This window comes from Aotus nancymaae, unplaced genomic scaffold (genome assembly GCF_030222135.1).
Source record: "Aotus nancymaae isolate 86718 unplaced genomic scaffold, 86718_ANA_hifiasm-v0.15.2.pri h1tg000008l, whole genome shotgun sequence".
Lineage (NCBI taxonomy): Eukaryota > Metazoa > Chordata > Mammalia > Primates > Aotidae > Aotus > Aotus nancymaae.
The window spans coordinates 59,922,091-59,944,829 of NW_026988419.1; the positions used below are offsets into that span (position 1 = coordinate 59,922,091).

Below are 22,739 nucleotides of genomic sequence, written 5' to 3' on the forward strand. Positions count from 1 at the left end.
ATATACAAATAGGATTAATAATATTAAACATCTGAGTATGAAACAAGAAAAAAAAAGCCTATTTAACCATGAGATAATACTGCTAAATGTTATTTAAGTGTGCAGTGAAAAGTACATACAGGGAAATTTGTATCCATATCTGTACATTCAAATTCACACTCTAAGGTTAACTTTGGCTAAGTTAAGTAAGTTATATGAACCTTAGTTCAGCTTTCTTATTTCTAAACAGAGGCAACACAATCTACCTCACTTTGCTAAAAATAACTAAAATATGGTATGTAAAGTGTCTATCACTTAAAAATAAATGTGAGTTTTCCTCTATCTCTTATAACTAACAAAATACTTTATCCATTGAACTTATAGATGACATACACAAGTTGCCTACCCAACAACTGTCTTTACCATTCTTCCTTAGCAACAGGATACTAATTCTGTTCACTTTGTAGGTGGCTATATGCTCAGGGAAGAGGCCTCTAACATCAATAGATGAATCTGATTAATACAGTGGCAAGAGAATAACCTATAGGGCTTGTTACAACAGATTACTGGGAACCATTCCCAGAGCTTCTGAGTCAGGTCTCAGGAAGGATCTGAAAATTTCCACTTCTAATAAGTTCTCCAGTAATACTGATGCTTCTGATCTGAGGATCACACTTTGATAATCACAAATCTAGGCCAACCATGGTAGAATCCAACAGACAAGGGCATACTATCTTGAAAGTACTGAGAGAAAATAACTGCCAACCTAAAATTAGATACCCAATAAAATTGTTTTTCAAGGAAGAGGAAACAGAATTTAACACCAACAGACCCTCAGCAGTTCAAACAAAATCTCAACCATGTGTGTGTATCATGTGTATGCAACCTGAAACCTAATTCTAGAATTTCTCTAAGACTGCAAAGGGCCAAAAATAGCCAAAATGAACAAGTGGCTATCTGTTTAACCATGTATCATGACTTACTGTAATGCTACACAATTATGATTACTGAAGCCCCTTCTTCCTTAATAATGGAAATTCAATGTTTTATCTTGGATTGCTATCCGCCTAGCCAAAAGCCTACATTTCCCAGCTCCCCCTGCAGCCAAGGATGGTTAATGAGATGCAAGCAGAAGTTGTTCAATGAGATACACCAGAAGGCTGCACACAGAATTATGCTTTTTGTTCTCTACTCCCCCCCCCGCTCCCCCGTTATCTGCTTAGAACACAGATATCATAATTGCGACCCTAACAGATATATTGAATCTTGATGTGACCTTTGAGATATAAGCCATGAACTAACAATGACAAGGTACCATATGATACTGCAGAGTAATAATATCTGAGCTGCCTACATCTGTTCTTCTTTTGAAAAATAAGCTTCTATCTCATTTAAAGTACTGTTATGCTCTCTGTTACCTAACAGCCAAAGACAATTGCTACATGACAAAAAGACACTGCAGTACTTGTGTAGAGACACACAAATAAAACAAGGAAACATGATTCAGAACACAGAAATAGATCTACTTGTATACTAGAAACAAGATTTTATGATGATAGAGCTGGCAGTATAAGAATAAGCTTTTAATTAAACAGGGATGAAGAACCGGTTATCCATGTACAAAGAAACTGAAATAAAACCCTCTATCATGCCATACCAAAAACCAATTTCAGTAAGATTAATAATTTATACTGAAACATCAGCTGGGCACAGTGGTTCATGCTGGTAGTCCCAGCACTTTGGGAAGCCAAGGTGGTAGGATCACTTGAGGCCAGGAGTTCAATATTAGCCTGCAGACTCTCGGCTCTACAAAAAAATCTTAAAAATCAGCCCAGAGTGATGACACGGGCCTATAGTCCTAGCTACTCAGGAACCTCAAGTGGAAAATATTGTTTAAGCCCAGGAGTTTGAGGCTACAGTGAGCTATGATCCCCCGCACTGTGCTCTAGCCTGGGTGACAGAGTAAGACCCTGTCTCTTAGGGGGAAAAAAATGACCAGACCAAAAAACTCTGAGCAATACCTGGTATACAGTAAAATGGAAGAGGTGTATGCCCTGTACTCTGGCCATGTCTTTCCTAAACACATATCATAGAAAAATTCTTTCATATTTGCCCTAGAAGACACGTACAAAGAATGTTCTTAGAACTGTTTATATTAGAAAAAATAAAAATGAAATGTCAACTAAAGGAAAAGATAGAGAAATTATGGTATGCTCATATTAACACCTTACAATATTGCAGTGAAATGAACAAACTAGTTATACTCATCAAAGTGGACAACTCTCTGATATATAATGTTCACTGAAAACAAGCTGGGCAAAAGGGTCTGTACAGGAAAATTTCACTTAAAAGTTCAAAAACCAACTGAAATATATTGTTAAGAATGTAAGCACATATTTAATACAACCATAAAGAAACACCAAGGCATGACAAATACAAAACTTAAAATAGTGGTTAAATGGTAAATGGGTGTGAGAGAGTAAATATGACAGGATCAGGAAGAAGACACACTGGATGTTTCAAAGGTACTGCCAAATACAGTAGGATCACAGGTGTTGGTTTTATTGCATTTCTGTATCAGTAGTTCTCAATGCTGGCTTAAATTAGAATCCTCTGGAGAGCCTTTAAAACCAGCACTGTCGAAGACCTACATCATGCCATCAACTTGATCAGAACCCCTCAAGGTAGATAGAGTTCAGGCATTAGTACTTTCACCTTTCTCATCTAGTCTAAGGAAAAGCAAGGGGTGAACTGCTGCTTTAAAATCTTATATTGTAAGTATACTTCTAGATGTATTTTTAAACAGTTTCCATTAAAAATGCTACAGAGGCCAGGCGCGGTGGCTCACGCCTGTAATCCCAGCACTTTGGGAGGCCGAGGCAGGTGGAACACAAGGTCAAGAGATCGAGACCATCCTGGTCAACATGGTGAAACCCTGTCTCTACTAAAAATACAAAAAATTAGCTGGGCATGGTGGCGCGTGCCTGTAATCCCAGCTACTCAGGAGGCTGAGGCAGGAGAATTGCCTGAACCCAGGAGGCAGAGGTTGTGGTGAGCCGAGATTGCGCCATTGCGCTCCAGGCCTGGGTAACAAGAGCGAAACTCCGTCTCAAAAAAAAAAAAAAAAAGCTACATACAGAACTGCAGCAGTTACTTTGCTCTACATGGTATAAGATGTTAGGCATATAATAAAATCCATAAGCTTTAAAACTAACATGAAATGGCTATTTGTGTTAGGTTAGTTGGTCCTACGTTATTAACTTCCAGTTTGTCAACAGTTTCTCAATTCCCAATTTATTAAAGATCTAATAAAATATTTCACATTAAAACCGGCATTTTCAATCATGTACTTTAACAGAAAAAGCTTATTGTGTTCTAGCTACAGAAATTTTATTTTATTTTATTGATCGATTGATTGAGACAGAGTGGCTCTGTCACCAGGCTGTAGTGAAGTGCTGTAATCTCAGCTCACTGCAACCTCTGCCTCCTGGGTTCAAGCAATTCTCCTGCCTCAGACTCCTGAGTACTTGGGACTACAGGCGCATGCCACTACGCCCAGCTAATTTTTGTATTTTTAGTAGAGACGGGGGTTTCACCATGTTGGCCAGGATGGTCTCCATCTCTTGACCTCATGATCCACCTGCCTCAGCCTCCCAAAGGGCTGGGATTACAGGCGTGACCCACCACACCCAGCCTAGCTATGGAATTTTTTTACAATGCTAAGTATTTTCTGAATATTTTGACTGTTTCCAAATAATTTATTCAATTTTTTCCCTTCTATGACTCATTACTTACCCTGAGCAAATCATCTATACGTCCTTCCTTCTTTTCCAGGTCCTGGATTTTATTACTTTCTAATGCTGCTAATTTCAGCATTGTGAGATCAGTCTAAATGAAAAGAAGCTATTTTATTATCTCTATTATATATGCTGTTTCAAGGAAACATAAAACTAGATTTTACTCCAAATTCAAAAGACAAAGAAAAATACATTTGTGTGTATATGTAAAGTGAATCTCAAAAAGTTTTAGTGCAGTTTTAATAACTTCAAGTGTATAAATGCTACAGACTTACCAAGAAACATCTAAAGAAGATCAATTACTCAGAATATTGACATTCCTCATTACAATTCAATACATCTACTGCTTTCTTCTATATGTTCCTCTAGTTGATTTTTTCAATTTTGCAAAACCTTTTTTAAATTGCTAAGTAAAAACTGTATCTATTTATGGTATACAACATGATGTTTTGATATATGTATACCTTGTAGAATGGCTAAATCAAGTTATTTAACATATATCATTTTTTGTGGTGTGAATACTTAAAATCCACTCTCATAGCAATTTTCATATACACAAAATATTTTTCTTAACTGTAGCCCCCATGGTGTATAATAGATCCCTTGAACTTACTCTTTCTAACTAAAATTTTATGTACTTTGACGGACATCTCATGCAGCAAAACCTTTCATGATCTACTCAGTGGCTGAAAGGAATGTACTTGTAATCCTAGCCTCAGAATCATCTAAAGAAAGATGTTTTGATACACACACAACCGTTTGGACATGACCTCACAAATAAAGTCTAATGGAAATCAACTGCAAGCTGAGGTTGTTGAAGAGTAAGATCTACTCTGCCAAACCGCAGTCTTGAGAAAGTGCCATTCAGAAACTGTCACATGTAAAAAATTATAATGAAAAACTTAGTACTCGAAATTCATCAAACTAAAAAAGTGTAAAAAAATACAAATAATTCAAATAATTTTTATATAATTTTTCACATATATGTATATACATAAATATAGAATAGTCAAATGAGAAGCTTGATGTCCACTTATAATAAATACCACACCTTCACAAAATATCAATTACATATACTTGGATATTAAGTTCTAAAAGAATCAGTAAAAAGAACATGTTACAGTCATTTTAAAAGCTGATAGTAAATTGCGTGTTTCAGTTTCTCACTCCTTCCTATAAATTCTGTTGTTTTTGTTTAGTAAGTTATCTTTCTTGATGTGTAATTCTGCTTTATGACTTCATATAAAACAAACAACAGACATCTTGTTAGTAAGTTAGTCAATGGTTTCTTAGAATCCACAGAAAAATCATTTTAATTATCATTTACCTGAATAATTTTAAAGGATAACTGCTTTGGTTGTATAATAGGGTGGTCCCCAAATGCTAATGCAGTAGGAGAAGGGCTATTCGGTCGAACCTAAAAAAATTATTCATTAGCAAGAAAAAAAAGTAGGTTTCTAATTAGCAACAGTTACTTAACATCTCTGAAGAAGTTTCTAACTGAATTGAAACATAATTGACTTTTAAAAACTTTTAATCACCATTTATTCAACAAGCTTTTATTAAGTACCTCCTACATAAGCCCCACTGAGAAATACAACAATATATTCCCTGCCCTCATGGAGCTTACATCTAGTGCCATAAAAGAAATCTTAATGCTTTCATATTGTTTAAAAAAAAAATACAACCAAATAAATTATTCTGAAAAATATTAAAAATTGATTATGATAGTTCAAAAAAATAAATGTACTAGGGACAATAATACATGCCCATATGTAGTTTAATATCAATTTATTCATGAATTTCATGGTTTATCTGGTCACTAGTTCAAAAAAAAAAACCTCACTGAAAGCAGATTATAATATTTTATCAATGCTATCACTATAACTCTTAAAGTTACTGTTGAATCTTATGCTTTACTTTATACATGGAAATGTGACATCCTGCAAGGTACAAAATGAGTAAGACACGACCAAGTACATCTAAAGACAAGGATAAGAAAGGGACACAAGAAATAAAATAAAGTGCTTGAATAGATAAGTGAAACTCTGATTTTTAAAAACCTTTAATTCATCTTTACATTACTGAATACCAATACTGTTTCTCTAGTTAGATACTGAACTTTCAAAAGAGAGTAAATTAAAAAACGAAATCCAACATGCAAAACAATGCATATAAAACAGCTATATCTAAAATGTTAGGAATAAACTAAAAAGTTTAAGATAATTTTAAGTCCAAGATTCTTTTCCTATGCTGAACTACGCACCCTGCCTTTTATTACCAGAAATAAATTATGCTATCATTTTAGGGGTTAAGAAATTCAATTTTTAATAAAGTTATAAATTAGGAATCAACAACTGAATACAGACTGATACAATAGTACTCATGTTAGTCCCACAGACTCAAAAGGTACTCACTTACAGAAACAATGCTTCTTGGATATAATTAATTCAGAAAATCTTTAAGAGGCTCACTTTCAGAAATAAAATTCCAATAGCATCAGATCATTTAAAAGGATTTAACTCATGCCACAGAAATAATGTATTAAAAGATAAACACTAACTTACTTATATAGAAGTTCTCAATAAAAACAACAAATTATAAAATGTATTAAATGTACATAACTTCCAAAAGACTATGCATGAAAAACTTGAAAGATGACTTACAGAGGAGGAAGGAGTGGAATGTGAATGTGAATTCTGAGGAGAACGGATTGCAGGAGGTATGCCTCTTACTGGACTTGAGCCATTTCCACCCTGGTACTGAGAAAAAGAAAAAGGAAACATTACTATTTACTAAAGCAGGCTCAGATAGTTGTTATTTTAGATATGACATTAAGAATTAATCTAAATATACATAATTTTAACATAAGTAGTCATTTAAATGGGTCCAGAACAAAAAAAACTAAGGTCAGCTATTGCCAGGTCCTAAAAGACCTAAAAGACTGAGAGACTACTGATCACAAGAACATAACAAAACTATTTTATAAAGATCCTTATTACTCTATATTCTGTCTATAATCTGTTATTGTGGTTGACTCAAAGACAAATAAATTCCTCCAAAACAATAAATATATTTTGTTTTCCCCCGAAATCTTAGCACAGATACCCTACAAACGTTTATTGACCCATGCAGTCCCTAGTCCCAAGAAATTAAAAAATGTTTACACATAGACGTTAGTGAACATAATCAACTATTTTAAACAGAACATTGTTCTCAAGACATCCAAGTGTTCATGGCATTATATAAAAAGAATTATAACAGGTCCCTTCCCTCTAACAGCACAAAATCTTTAAAAGATCAACTCCTTTGTACAAAGTGCATGACTTAGCCACACATGAAGAGACGCCAGCTGATCTGTTCCATAAGCTACATTTTCTCCTATTTCTTGTTTTCATATGAAGGATGGGAAAAGAAAATAACTTGCTGCTACCAACTTCGTCTGGGGGTGTAGATTATTGTCCACTTCATTATTTCTTGTTTAATTACTTAACTTACATGAACAGCACAGATGGGGACTTTCTAGCATATTCATTAAACAACTTCCTGCGAGGGATTTTGCCTTATTTTATCAATAGAGCCTAGCATTAAATTCAGCACATAGTAGGCATTCAAGAGACATTTGTTTATTTGAATTGATCTTATCTTTGGCAAAGGTTCTTAATTAATGATATCAGGAAGTGACTGACCTCAACCAAAAAACATTAGGTATATCTCAAGGTCAGCAACTGCTTTACCATAGATTTTACAAACCCAAGAAAGAAAGCAGTGGTGGATTAAAAAAAAATTTTTTTTTAATTCAGCCCTTCCCTTAATCAGCCAATTCTGCTCTAACTCTCAAGTAAATATAAATAATTTTCAGTTGAGATCATGTTTGTTGTTTTAATAATTATATTTAGAAATTTTTAAATTTAAAACTGGTAGCCAAAAGTGTTTTTATACAGAAGCAAGGCAACATTCCAGACTGGTTAAGAATCTAAATGTATTGTTTTCACATACTCTTAGATTCAAGCCTCTGTCAAACATTTAATCTCCATCGACAGGGCTCAAATGTTGCTGTGATGTGATGAAGTCTGTATTGACAGTAGAAAAATTCTGAATTAGAGAGCCACTAAACTTCAAGTTCTATTCTTTACTCTTTAATTTAGCATTTGCCTTAAATGGGTTAACCCATTTATGCCTAGTGTTCCATTACTGCTCAAGGTCACTGTCAAGGTCTGATTGCAAAAAAAAAAATTCAAAAAATTGCAATGTAGGCTAATTTACATTTCTAGTCTTCAGTTTCATCATCTGTAAACTGAAACACTAATACCTATTTTGCCTATCATACAGGTTATTATAAACAAATGTGAGAACTGGAGATAATCCTCAATGAACTTACTTCAAAATAGTCGCTAATTTTGTGGCCACGTCCCCCAATACTTTTTCCTAAAATATAAGAAGCACACGATGTTAGTAGGGTAGTGATGGGCATCAAAAAAATATTCAGAGTCCGCAGGACATCAGCTATCAATTTCACAAATATGAAAATCAAATGACATTTCAATAGAGACATGCCGATTTTCAAAAGTTCCAGTTATTGGAGAATCATATAAATAAATGACGTAAGAGATCTCCTGTTTTAAAACTATATTATTAATACTGCTTAATAACTATGAATTTCAGAAAAGCAAATCAGTAAATAAGAAAAGTGGCGACTGCATCACTGACAAACTAGCTTTTATCTGTAAACAATGTAAAACAGCTTTAGTTATACAAACTCTAACATGATTCCTGTCAAACTGACAGTAATATGCTTCAATAGGAATGCTATTTTGTAAAATGTATTTTAATTTTCTAAAAAGCATTCCCAAATTAAATATTTTAAAAAAACTAGATTTTAAATACTGCTCATATATGACCATACTGACAAAGTAAACCAGCTCATTAGAGATCACACTATTTTTTAATTAAATATTTTGCCCTAAAATGGACTTTTCATCAGTCCCATAAGTTTTAAATTAAGAACTTGCTAAGAAATACGATGTTTAGAGATGTTTTCTTGGGGGAGAGATAGCCATCCTTGGCTGGAACTATATAGAATATACTGTTTCTTCAAGTTACAACTAGTGACATCACAAAGTCAAAAGCTTTGCTTAATATAAACATACATATATTTATCAATTCATTGCTGACTTATTTCATGCACTCATTTATTTATTCAACAAATATTTCTTAAGTGGTTACTATGTGCCAGGCATTACAGAGGTGAACAAACAATATTCTTAGAAGTTCAACAACTTTAAATTCCTTTTTGGAACTACATGGGGAGGGAATTTTTAAAAACTAAACAAGTATTCAGGACTACCAATGCTACCTAGAAATTCTGAATGTTAGTTTTGCACAGATTTATTTAGAGGCCAGAGATGATTGCAAAGGTCTTATACTAAAGGGATTTCCTTTCTACCTATAATAATTTCTCTGTAGATTGTAAAGAGGTGCCATCTTTTAATGAAGACAGATGGTTTTGGTTGCCTACTCCAGAAGCTATTTCTCCAATTATTTTTCCTTAATTGAATTAAAATTTTGTTCTGTTAACACCCTTCACCCTAGGTAGCACATGTAACTTCAGAGGAAGCTGACTCCTACACAACTTCCACTCCCAGGTCCCGTTGTCTCCTTATCAGAAATCCAATTTTGTTCAGGTATTATCCCTTTTCCATACAGGCTGTATGTTTTTTTTTTTTTTTTTGAGACAGAGTTTCGCTCTTATTACCCAGGCTGGAGTGCAATGGCGCGATCTCGGCTCACTGCAACCTCCGCCTCCTGGGTTCAAGCAATTCTTCTGCCTCAGTCTCCCGAGTAGCTGGGACTACAGGCTGCGCCACCATGCCCAGCTAATTTTTGTATTTTTAGTAGAGATGGGGTTTCACCATGTTGACCAGGATGGTCTTGATCTCTTGACCTTGTGATCTGCCCGCCTCGGCCTCCCAAAGTGCTGGGATTATAGGCGTGAGCCACTGCTCCTGGCCCAGGCTGTATGTTTAAGAAGTTAACTCCATTTCCAGTTTCAAAGGTAGGACTAATTTTTTTTTTTTTTTTCAAATTTCTGACACTATCCACCTAGAGGATGGCCTGATTTTTTTTAAGGCAATAGTACCTATGTTGGTCATAACTAGTTTTGGAATGGACACATGAACAATCTGGTTCATAAGATCAGTGGCTCCCCACCTTTTTGGCACCAGGGACCAGTTTCATTTAAGACAATTTATCCGCAGACCGTGGGAGGCTGGGGAGATGGTTTTGGGATGAAACTGCTCCACCTCAGATCTTCAGGCATTAGATTCTCATAAAGGAGTGCATAACCTGGATCCCTTGCATGCGCAGTTCACAATAGGGTTCACACTCCAATGAGAATCTAAGGCTGCTGCTGATCTAATAGGAGGCAGAACTCAGGTGGTAATGCTCGCTGGCCCACTGCTCACGTCCTGCTGTACAACCCAGTTCCTAACGGGCCAAGGACTGGCAGTCCGGGAAGTTGGGGAGCCCTGCATAAGGTGAGAGGAGAAGTCTGCTTTGGACTTGAAGTCAAGTTTACTCTAATGGAAGGAGAGAAAAACACTGAAAGCCAGATTCTCTGAAGCAAATATAAGTGAGGAAGGTGAAATGAGCAAAACCAATTTAGGCAACCATTCTAAAAACAAAGATAATCAGACAACTCTATAGATGGCAGACTGCAAAGAAAAAACATGGTGCAACCAACCTAGAAGCCTTGTCTTATTTGGGGGCTTGTTTCTGAGTTTTTAAAACAGTTGAAACTATCATAATTCTGTCTTTACAATAAATAAAGCTTCAAGTCCACTAACTACAACTTGGGAGAGCTACACTAAGACCAAAAAGGAGCTCAGTGTAAACTGAGATACAAAATATAATACACCTAAGAAAAGGCCCTAAAATGACTTACCCTTTCCTTCCACAAAGACAGTTGCTGTAAATATATTCCTTGCTTCCAGTGCCCTATATAAACCAGTAAGTCATGGGTTCACAGCCATAGATCTTATGGCTAAAGATTGGCTCCAACACATGTAACATTATGTATAAAGTCATCATTATACATGATTTAAGAGCCCAATTTATTATATTTAATTTTGAGTGCTCAAACTAAATGACAGTACTATTTTGTTATTCATTATAAGAGATTAATCTAATTAAAATAAATTTCTTAGCTCATATCACAAAAGGTAGGTATGTAAGAAAGGATGAAGAACAGGCATGGAAAAAAAAGAATGCTTTAGAGTCTCTCATAATTATTTTTATAGCCTTTTTTTTAATAAAAGGGGTAAGTTTGAATAGTTCTGTTAAAGTGAGATCAAAGTTTTTTAATTCAAAAACAAGCCATTTCAATACAATACACACAAAAAATGAAAAATGAAAAGTTGTTTTAAGTTAATGCTTGCCAGATTTGGACATGATACTTGTCTTTCTAGGACCCAAATGGAAACAATAAGGGCAATGCTGAAAAGCCTAAAAGCAGTAATTATACACTAACTACCTGTATATACACCAAGATTTACAACTTCATATTATTATTTTACAATTAGAATATCAATTGGTTAAAAATGAAACAATTAACTGTGTCTACTAGGTTCTAAAGGAAGATATTGTGGGCTTACCCTGACTACTTTCATTCTGGTTTTCTGCTTTTCTCTTTCTTCCCCTGGATGACTCCGATTGTTTCTTCTCTGGTGTCTACAGAAAACAAGGTAACAGATTTTTAAATGACAGTTTTAATGTACAAAATTATCACAGTCAATATAAAACCATGTTTCAAGACCAAAAATAGTGTTCAGTAGTGCTTAAGATATGTTAACATATTATTTACACACAATTTATTTAAAAGATAAAACTTCCTTTTGTGTAAATGTTAAAATTCCAAGTAGAGAAGACCTTGTACATATTATCAGATATTCACATTTATAGAATATGACATGAAGTAGATGAGAAATCCTAGAGTAATTAGCCTCTACAAGATGCCCCTCAAATGCTTAACTGGATGGGGGCAGGGGGATCACCTTAGTTTTTCCTATTAGTTTCCCACTTCTCAAGCATACTTAATGCATAAAAGTAAAGTTGGATGAGAAAAAAGGGGCAGAACACAAACCCTGATACATGCAATCCCTACTAAAAACCATTCACTTAAATGCCTGGCAATTACTATCCAACAATTATAGCCAATTCACAGATTATGCCCTAGATAACAGATCAGCAAACTATGGCCCATGGGCCTAATCAGTTTGGTCACCTGTTTTGTATGATCGAACCACAGCTTTTACACTTTAAAATGTCTGAAATTTTAAAAATTCAAAACAAAAAGAACATTTTGTGGTGTGAGAATTCTAAGAAATTCAAGTTCCAGTATTCCTAATAAAATTTTACTGGAACACAGCCACATTCTTTCATTTAGGTATTGTCTATAGCTGCTTTCACATTACAACGGCAGAGATGAGTAGCTGCAACAGAGTTGGAATGGCCCATAAAGACGTAAATAAAGCCTTTTACAAAAAAACGTTCACAGATACCCTGCTCTAGATGGTGGCTGCGGTTCCAAATGACATGTGTGTTCCTGTAACAGATAAGCAAGTATTTTCATAACACAGGTAATTTTTCTGGAGTTTGACAACCTTTAATGCTTAATCGAAAATTAAAACCAAGAGCAAAAGCACAAGGTAATGGCACCAGGACTTCAAATTCTAGAAATTTGGTAAGCACCTCTGGTGCCAGAAAAATTCCTGAATTTCACAGGAGCTCCATGAAAATTTGACTGAATGAATGAATCTTACTAAACAACTTAAATCTCTTAAGGCATCATGGTCCCCCAACAAAGAAGGGATTTAATCCATAGTTTTATGTCTCTGAGTGGGCCTATGATTAAATATATTAATAAAAAATACACAGCCTAATTCTTATTGAACACATATTGTTTTTCTAAGTACCATCTTGGGTATTCTCCCACCTCCAATTTTGCCAACAAGATAACAGATTCAGAGAAGTTGGACTGAATGTTAATAGCCTCTGAATTCTTTAAAAACAGACATTACATCTTCACCCTCCCTCACCATCTTACCCCACTGCTAGCATACAGTTATTACTTGATAAATATATGAATAAATATTAAATAACTACTCAAGGTAACACTACCAGTATGGCAGAGCCAGGATTCAAATCAAATTCAGTTCTGAGTAATTCTAAGATCTAAATGCTCCTAAATCAAGAACTAAATGAATCTACTGTACAAAAATATTTCAAAATTTTAGGGTTTATAAATAAAACTCAATATGCCCAGTAAAATGCCTGTATGTTTTCACTTCACAAACCAGAGTCTTAAAGAAATCCACCCTAACTGACCATCTACTCAGTAGGTAGACTGATGTACCAGCAATTTTGGGTAGGTAGTTCACTATTTTCGTTTCATTGTCAAAATTACCAAACACAAAAAATAATCTTCTGTTTTCTCAGAAATAAAAATATCACTACATTAAAAATTCTAAGTTAACATTTTAATAAAGAACCCTAAATCAGCCAGGCATGGTGATTCACTCCTATAATCCCAGCACTTTGGGAGGCTGAGGCAGGCAGATCATGTGAGGTCAGAAGTTTGTTAACAGCCTGGCCAACATGACAAAACCCCATCTCTACTAAAAATATAAAAATTAGCCAGGCGTGGTGGCGCGTGCCTGTAGTCCCAGCTACTTGGGAGGCTGAGGCACAAGAATTGCTTGAACCCAGGAGGCAGAGTTGCAGTGAGCCAAGATCATGCCACTGCACTTCAGTTTGGATGACAGATCAAAACTCTATCTCAAAAACAAAAGAACCCTAAATCTATGTTAAAATAAAAGATCCCCAAATAATAATTTATTCATATCCTTCCTAACTTAATTTATGTAAAAAAATAAAGTCAGGAAAACATAATCTTTCAGAATACTTTAATGTTATACTAATTTTTCAAGCACGGCAGGATCCTATTCAAATTCCATCTTAAATCTTGACTAGCTGCTTTTGAACAGGCAAAAACAAAGGGAAAAACCCATACAAAATGTTATAATTCTGGAACAGTTATACTGGAAACAGCATTTTCTAGAAAGAAAACAAAATAAAATGTAATGTTCAAAATGGTTCTGTGCCATTTTCCAAAGTATATCCCAAGGAACTAGTGTTCAATGATAGGCTGAGAAGGCTATATTCTAAATGGGGGCAAAAGGGGAAGAGTTCAAATGGGGTAAACATAATCAGATTTCTTTACTGTAAGCTTCTCAGAACCATCAAAATGCTAACATGCATTGGCTATCTCCAAAAGAGGGATGAGCTGGGAAGATACAATAAATTTTCAAAACTTATTTGAGGTAATATTTGTTAAATACTTCACTGGATATACACTTTAGGATATTTATGGTTGTTTGTTTTGTTGTTTAACATATAGGTTACTTAGTGCAGGTTTCTTCCTCTGAGGCAGAATTTCCCAGTGTGGGGGTATGGGACAGTTCACTGGCAAAAATGTCATTTCATTAAAACAAACAAAAAAGCAAACAAATGCATTATAATTATAGTAAAGAAGGCCACAAGTTTACCTCCTTTAAAACAGAGAATAATTTACAGATGGAGAAAAAAAAAGGGTGATAGGACTAAAATTAAAGACTGTTGTGCCCCCAAAGTTATTAAAGGAGAAGGAGAAGGGAAGGGCAAGAAGTGGGTGGCTGAGTTAAGGCTCTAGCCTACCAGAGACATATCCTATGTTACCTCTACCCTGAATCTGCAAACACAGCATCTCCTATTTTAATACTGAGATTCCAGAGGGGATTTCCCTTGAAAAAATAGTTTAGCGGCTTTTAAAAAAAAAGCTACTGATCATGACCCATGATTTCCTTGAGGAAACCCAAAGGACATCAACCAGGCCACCTATGTATTTGCATAAGGTATACAATCTGCATATATCAAACATTTTATATAGAACATTTTCAAGATTGCTCTTGCTAATAATGCTGTCATTTCTTTCTTTTATTCTCTATTTTTTTCTTAACTGTCCTACTATAAATAGACCACGAAAGGAAAGATTAATATGGAAGGCAAAATAATAGGATTTGGCTTTAAAGTAAAGATGAAAGGAATGCAGCAATTATAAAACGCCAGAGAGCTCCAATATACAGTGAAACAGTGGTCAGGAAAAAATGAAGAAAGGAGAGACTAGCATATTTTTAATCAAGTTAGCTGTGTAAATATTAGATTTGTAATCATACCAAAACCTGAATGACCAGTCTGGCATTTAGATATTCCAAGATATTAGTGTGAATTTACACAGTATTTTCTACCAGTTGAAAGTTTGTTCAAAAAACACAAAGACAAATTTAAAGGACTCAAGAGGTGTAGAGATATAATTAAACTAATGCTCCAATTTTATTTGGAACTTAGTCAGTGATTACTAATCAAGGTTTTTATATCTAATCATGTGGCCTGCTGGTTTATCTTATAATAAAATATAAATGAGTCTTTCTTCAATGCAAAAAAGACCAAACATAAGAACACATGAATCTCAAATGCTGTTACAGAATGAGGGACAGAAATCACCTATATAAGCCTAAAACTAGAGAGATTTTAAATTATGGAAATAAATGCATTATAGAAAACTGTAACAGTATACAAAAAGATGTTTTAATACCAACAAAAAAAGAGGGAGTGGATATTAAAGTCTGTTCTTCATTGGCCCTGACTGAATAGACAACAACAAAAATCAGCTATCATCTCTAATTAAATCACTATAGTTAACAGACACAGAGTATTTCATTTCTTTCTGTTAAACAAGAAAATACTTTAAAACAGAAAGAAAAGTTACTCTAATATTAAATTATAGCCCTACAAAATATTCAATCTTCAAACCTGACAGAATAAATTTTTTTTCTGAGAGATCCATTTGGCTAAAGATTGGTTTCAAAACTGCAACTCATTGGCTATTCTAATGATTCATAATCAGGTATCAAATTCAAGGCTAGTATAATTTGAACAAATGTCATGATAAACCTTTTTGCCGGCAGCTGGTAAAACAATGTTCAATTTTTATCCACATTTCTAGGCAAAACTTGTTGAACTAGATGTGAGACAGGAAAATACTGAAGATACAGCTTTGTTACTTTAATGGCACGTATCAAAACAGCACCGAACTAGAAAGGAAAATCTGGATCCCGACAAACATTAGTCAATGTAAAATAGATGTTATTTTCAAGAATGTCAAATGTACAAGACATTCTGGCTTTTTTCTAAGCCTTTACTATAAAAATTAGGTTAGAATTATGTACCGTAAGAAAACTGAATTTCTACTGTGAAAACTACCTTGCTCCTTTGTATCCTATTTACATTTAAATAAAATGTTATCATGAAATATGTATATCCTAATTCAAGGATGACTTTGAGCTGTTATGACTTGAAATTCAGTCTATCTCTGCCCAAGAGTTACAACTTTAATACTGACAACTATTATCTGTGAATATTTACTTTAACTTTGACATTTAAAGAAAGATCTCTATTACATTGCTGATTTTAATATTTAGTATAAAAAATTTATGTATGCAAAATTTTGGAATCCTATAATCAAATGAAAGCATTTCCTTGTAGTTCTAAGTAAATAAAAATCATCACATCAGCAATTTGGAGTGTGGTCTATTTTCTGCCATATTGCCTTTATTGTTTAATAACGTGTAATATAAAAGAAGGTAGAACACCAGTAAGAAGAAATTGGGTAACCACCCAACTAAAGTGTGTGCTGTCTTACAGGTATACTTAAAAGTATACCAGCTCATAACATTTTTTTAAAGACTGAAGGACTCTCTATTTACACATGTACAGCATTCACAACTGTATCAGTACTCCAAAGAAATATAATATTAAAACAATTGCTTTTACTCTCAATTTTTAACAACCTAACTTGATATCCTCATATTCTGACTTCTTACACTCCTATCACTTGGACCCACTTTAATGTGCATTTACATGTTTAAAGGAGTATACTAAGTTTTCAATATTGATGAAAATGATTTTGCCTGTTATTTTCTTATCACTTACATAGTCTATTTCTTGGCATTTCCCTTCTCTGGCTTCCCTTTAAGGATTAATTTGTTAAATAGTATATACTATAAAATTAGAATAAAGTTGAACTTTCTCCCCTACTCAAATTACCTTGCCAGTAGTTTTCAAATCATACAACAAGAATAAAACAGCCTTTTAGAGCAACTGCTGAAGGGTAGGGGGTTGGGAAGTAACATATTTAGGTAATTTATTCTGGAAATGTTGGCATTTTGAGAGTGTTTATAATAGTCAAATTTAGAGCTGTGATCTCACAATTTTTGACCCGTTGTGACACACACGATGGAGTAACATACTCCTGTACCATAACCCTACAAACATTCCCTTGAACATGAATTCCTAGGTCCGTACAATTATTTCTCTGGGATACGTACTTTTAAATGTAAATGCTGTGTCACAGAATATGCACACTTAAATTTTTAAAGATAATGTCAAATTCCCCTTTCAAAGGCAGTATCAATTGACATGTTTGCACTAACACTGTATGAGACTACTCACCAATCCTTTAAGATCTGATGGGTAAAAAAGTATTACTTATTCCTCTATGCCAATACAACATTTTTAATCAGAAAAAGGTGATTTGTCTTTTTTTTCTTTTTCTTTTCTTTCCTTTTTAAGAAATATGGTTGGCTGGGCATGGTGGCTCAAGACTGTAATCCCAGCACTATAGGAGGCCGAGGTGGGTGGATCACCTGAGGTCAGGAGTTCAACATCAGTCTGGCCAACATGGCGAAACCCTGCCTCTACAATACAAAAACAATTAGCCAGGTGAGGTGGTGAGCACCTGCAGTCCCAGCTACATAGGAGGCTGAGGCAGGAGAATCGCTTGAATCCAGGAGGCAGAGGTTGCAGTGAGCCGAGAGTGTATCATTGCACTCCAGCCTGGGCAACAAGAGTGAAACTCTCTCTCTCTCTCTCTCAAAAAAAAAAAAAAAAACAGAGAGAGAGAGATGGGGTCTCGCTCCATTGCCCAGCTGGACTGTAACTCCTAGGCTCAAGTGATCCTCCTCCCTCAGGCTCCCAAGCACCTGGAACTACAGATATGTGTGACCATTCCTAGCTTGTCTTTTTTTAAAAATTGCTCTATCCTATATTTATTAGCATTAATTCTCAATGCTGACCATACATCAATCATTTATAAAGCTTTTAAAGCTTACGCTGTAATCTCTAGTCCAAATTTAACCATCTCTGGGAAAAGGCCAAAGGAATCATTATTTTTAAAAAGGTCTAGAAGTGATGTTGATGTATCATCAGAATTAGAACAGTCTGTCTGTCTATCTAGGTTTATATATAAAACAGTAAGTTGTATATTTCCCACATATTCCACTTTACAGAATCTTAAAATTAAGAATGCTATTCCTTATAATCTTCCATTACTAAAGACCAAAATTATGACATACAGCAGAAAACTAATTAGGTTTTAAGAAGTCAAATGGGTTGTCATGGTTACTCAGTTATTTTAGAAAATGAGAATTAATCTTGAAACATTCACTGTGTTCTATTGACATAGAAATACATCTTTCTAATATTTTTTAAACTAAAATTTTTTAAACTAAAGAATAAAACTCTGAAACCAAATTTGTCAGTAATATCAACTTGTGCTCAATGCTTTAAAAATCCAGTCTAGGCCAGGTACAGTGGCTCACACCTATAATCCCAGCACTTTGGGAGGCCAAAGGTAGGTGGATCACAGGAGATAGAGACCATCCTGGCCAACAAGCTCAAACTCCATCTCTACTAAAAATATAAAAATTAGCTGGGCATGGTGGCATGCACCTGTAGTCCCAGCTACTCAGGAGGCTGAGGCAGGAGAATCGCTTGAACCTGGGAGGTGGAGGTTGCAGTGAGCCAAGATCGGGCCACTGCACTCCAGCCTGGTGACATAGCAAGACTCCCATCACAAAAAAAAAAAAAAAAAAAAAAAAAAAAAATTCCAGTCTAAAACCAACATTTATCTGATTAAACATTTGTGAAGTGCTGTTTGCCCAGGTATGTCTTAGACTGGCAAATTTGTTAATTACTATAAATTATCTGAAACCTAAATATTTCCAAAGAATACCATTTTTGTCCAAGACTTACCAGGGTAATTTATACAACAAGTTATATACTATCTTAGTTATATGGAAAGAGTGTAACAGCACAGTAGTTGAGAGCATCACTTTGAAACAAGGCATACTTCGGAATTCAAATTATGGCTCTGTTAAGTTGCATCTGTGTGACTATGGACAATTTTACTCTGAGCACCTGTCTCTAAATTTAGAGACGGAAACTTATGAAGTTGCAATCTAGTTCCACAGGTAACATGCCAAAAATTTTCTTTTCTCGCCTTCCATTAACAAGTTGGTTCTCAACCAGGGGAGATGGTATTTGGCAATACCTAGAGACATTTTTGGTTGACACACTGGGGATGGGGGTAAAGAGGCTTTAGATATCTAATGTGTGGAGGCAGAGATGCTGCTAAACATCCTACATTGTATAGGACAGGAACCCCATCCCCCAAAATTTATCCAGTGTAAAATGTCAATAATGTTAAGGTTGAGAAACCTTGCTTTGACGAATATGTAAGAATCATCTGTAGTCGGTACATAAAGCAACTGTATGGTGTGCTTTTTTAACTTTCATTCTGAGTTTACAGTGAAAATTACCAGAGGTTGTATGACATGTGATGACATCTCACTGGGTGATTTATGGATTATGTATTTCTGTACTCTAGGGTTATAAAATTTTGTTTGAAATCCTAAAATGGTAAATACCAAATAGTTGTTAACAACATAAATAAAAGCTCTTGAAGGTCCTTAAATTTTTAAAAGTTATAGAGCTGTCCCGAGATCTGAAATTTGCAAACTGCTTTTGTAGATAAACTCATCCTAATTATGTAAGTAATACTGGGAAATGTTAGCAGGTAAAATGAGTATGCTAGAGAAAAAGTAGTAGCCTATGAAGGAGGTGGGTAGACAGTGATGTTACCCACGGTTGAATGAATATTTATTTTCATTCAACAACTATTTACTAAGCACCTATTATGATAAAGTACTATATTGGGTTCCACTTTAAAATTCTGTCTTCATTCTTACAGTAATAGACCATTTTTCTCTTCCAATCTTGTTTTCACCAATCAGCTTAGAAGGTTTCTTTTTAAATTTTTCTTAAAAATCATTGTGGGTCCACAGTAGGTGTATATGCTTATGGGGTACATGAGATATTTTGATACAGGCATGCAATGTGTAATAATCACATCAGGGTAAATGATGTATCCATCACCTTGTTTGTAATACCTTTGTGTTACATACTCTGCTGTGCTAGCAAATACTAGGTCTTATTTATTCTAACTATTTTTGTACTCACTAACCATTCCCCCTCCCCACCACCACCACTACTCTTCCCATCCTCTAGTAATCATCTTTCTACCCTCTATCCCGATGAGTTGCAGTGTTTTAATTTTTAGTTCCCACAAATAGGTGAGAACATGTGAAATTTGTCTTTCTGTGCCTGGCTTATTTCACTTAACAAAATGGCCTCCAGTTCCATCCATGTTGTTGCAAATGACAGGATCTCAATCTTTTTTATGGCTGAATAGTACTCCACTGTGTATAGGTACCACATTTTCTTTATTCACTTGTTGATGGATACTTGGGTTGCTTACAAATCTTGACTACTGTGAATAGTGCCACAATAAAAATGGTAGTGCAGCTCTATATGTCAATTTCTTTTCTTTTGGATACATATCTAGCAGTGGAATTGCTGGACTGCATGGTAGCTCTATTTTTAGCTTTTTGAGGAACCTCTGAACTATTCTTCATAGTGGTTGTATTAATCTATATTTCCACCAACAGTGTGTGAGGGAATCTCTTTTCTCAACATCCTTGACAGCATTTGTTACTGTCTTTTGGATAAAAGTCATTAAAACTGGGGTGAGATAACTCATTGTAGTTTTGATTTGCATGTCTCTGATAACAAATGATACTGAGCACCTTTTCATTAACTTGTTCACCACCTGTAGATCTTCTTTCAAAAAATGTCTATTTAGGCCGCGCACAGTGGCTTACGCCTGTAATCCCACCACTTTGGGAGGCCAAAGTGGGTGGATTACCTGAGATCAGGAGTTCGAGACCAGCCTGGCCAATGTGGCAAAACCCCGTCTCTACTAAAAATACCAAAAAATTAGCCAGGAGTGGTGGCAGCCGCCTGTAATCCCAGCTACTTGGGAGGCTGAGGCAAGAGAATCACTTGAACCCAGGAGGTAGAGGTTGCAGTGAGCCAAGATTGTGCCACTGCACTCCAGCCTGGGCAATGAAGCAAGATTCTATCTCAAAAAAAAAAAAAAAAAAAAAAGTCTATTCAATTCTTTTGCCCATTTCTAGATTGGATTATATGTTTTTCCTATAGAGTTATTTGAGCTTCTTATATATTCTAGTTATTTATTCCTTGTCAGATGGATAGCTTGCAAATATTTTCTCCCACTCTGTGGGTTGTCTCCTTGATTTGTTGATTGCTTTCTTGGCTGTGCAGAAGCTTTTGAATTTGATGTGATCCATTTGTCCATTTTTGCTTTGGGTGGCCTACGCTTGCTGGGTATTACTCAAGAAGTCTTTGCCCAGACCAATGTCCTGGAGAGTTTCCCCAATGCTTTCTTGAAGTAGTTTCATAGTTTGAAGTCTTAGATTTCAGTCTTCAATTCATTTTGATTTGATTTTTGTATATGGTGAGATATAGGGGTCTAGTTTCACTCTTCTGCATATGAATATCCATTTTCCCCTGCACCATTTATTAAAGAGACTGTTCTTTCCCCAATGTTTCTTGTTGGCATCTTTGTCAAAAATAACTTCACTGTAGACAGAGGGATTTCTTTCTGGGTTCTCTGTTCTATTCCACTGGTCTATGTGTTCCACTGATCTATATGTCTGATTTTATGCCAGTACAATGCTGTTTTGATTACTATAGCTCTGTAGTATAATTTGATGTCAAGTAATGTGATTCCTCCAGTTTTATTCTTTGCTCAGCATAGCTTCGGTTATTCTGGGTCTTTTGTGGTTTCAGATAAATTTTAGAATTTTTTATTTTCTATTTCTGTGAAGAATGCCATTGGTATTTTGACAGGGATTGCATTAATTCCATAGATTGCTTTGGGTACAATGAACATTTTAACAGTACTGATTCTTCTATTCCAGGACCATGGAATATCTTTCCTTTTTTTTGCATACTTTTTAATTTCTTGCATCAATGTTTTATAGTTTTTATTGTAGAGATCTTCTACTACACTTTGATTAAGTTAATGTCTGAGGGCCGGGCACAGTGGCTCACATCTGTAATCCCAGCACTTTGGGAGGCCAAGGCGGACGGATCACTTGAGGTCAAAAGTTTGACTAGCCTGGCCAATATGGTGAAAACCATGTTTCTATTAAAAGTTCAAAAAAGTTAGCTGGGTAGGCCAGGCATAGTGGCTCATGCCTGTAATCCTAGCACTGTGGGAGGCCAAGGGAGGTGGACTGATCACCTGAGCTCAAGAGTTCAAGACCAGCCTGGCCGACATAGTGAAACCCTGTTTCTACTAAAATTACAAAAAAAAATTAGCCTAGCGTGGTGGCCGGCACATTTGCACAGTACAGTTTGAGAACCACAGCCTCCAGTGGTGATAGTCTCAGTAACCAAAGTTAGAGAATCCGAAGAAGGCAGAGCCCAAACAACAAACTTGAAAATACTAGTTAGAAGCCCTCTTACCTCAAGATTTTCCTCCTAATACTAAACCTTGAAGGTTTTAGAGTTTTAAAAAGAAGGCAGTATTCCTTAACTACATGATTTTTCTAACTTGGGTTTCATGTCCCTCCAATCCAATCCTCTACATTGCCATCTGTGGAA

General features: G+C 35.3%; 1 protein-coding gene across 6 annotated transcripts in view; it reads right to left on the reverse strand.

Moving 5' to 3' along the window:
- The window catches only part of TLK1 (tousled like kinase 1), a 170,271-nt gene that overhangs the window by 57,262 nt on the left and 90,270 nt on the right, over positions 1-22,739 (reverse strand). For 4 of the 6 annotated variants that reach the window (XM_064373373.1, XM_012468540.2, XM_064373372.1 and 1 more), the window contains 5 exons: positions 11,429-11,504; positions 8,158-8,204; positions 6,443-6,538; positions 5,104-5,193; positions 3,775-3,867 (listed from right to left, as the gene is read on the reverse strand). In XM_064373373.1, the coding sequence (XP_064229443.1) occupies positions 3,775-3,867; positions 5,104-5,193; positions 6,443-6,538; positions 8,158-8,204; positions 11,429-11,504 (402 nt within the window). The remainder of the gene's footprint in view (positions 1-3,774; positions 3,868-5,103; positions 5,194-6,442; positions 6,539-8,157; positions 8,205-11,428; positions 11,505-22,739) is intronic. The other 2 variants (XM_064373374.1, XM_064373375.1) reach the window with 1 other exon arrangement.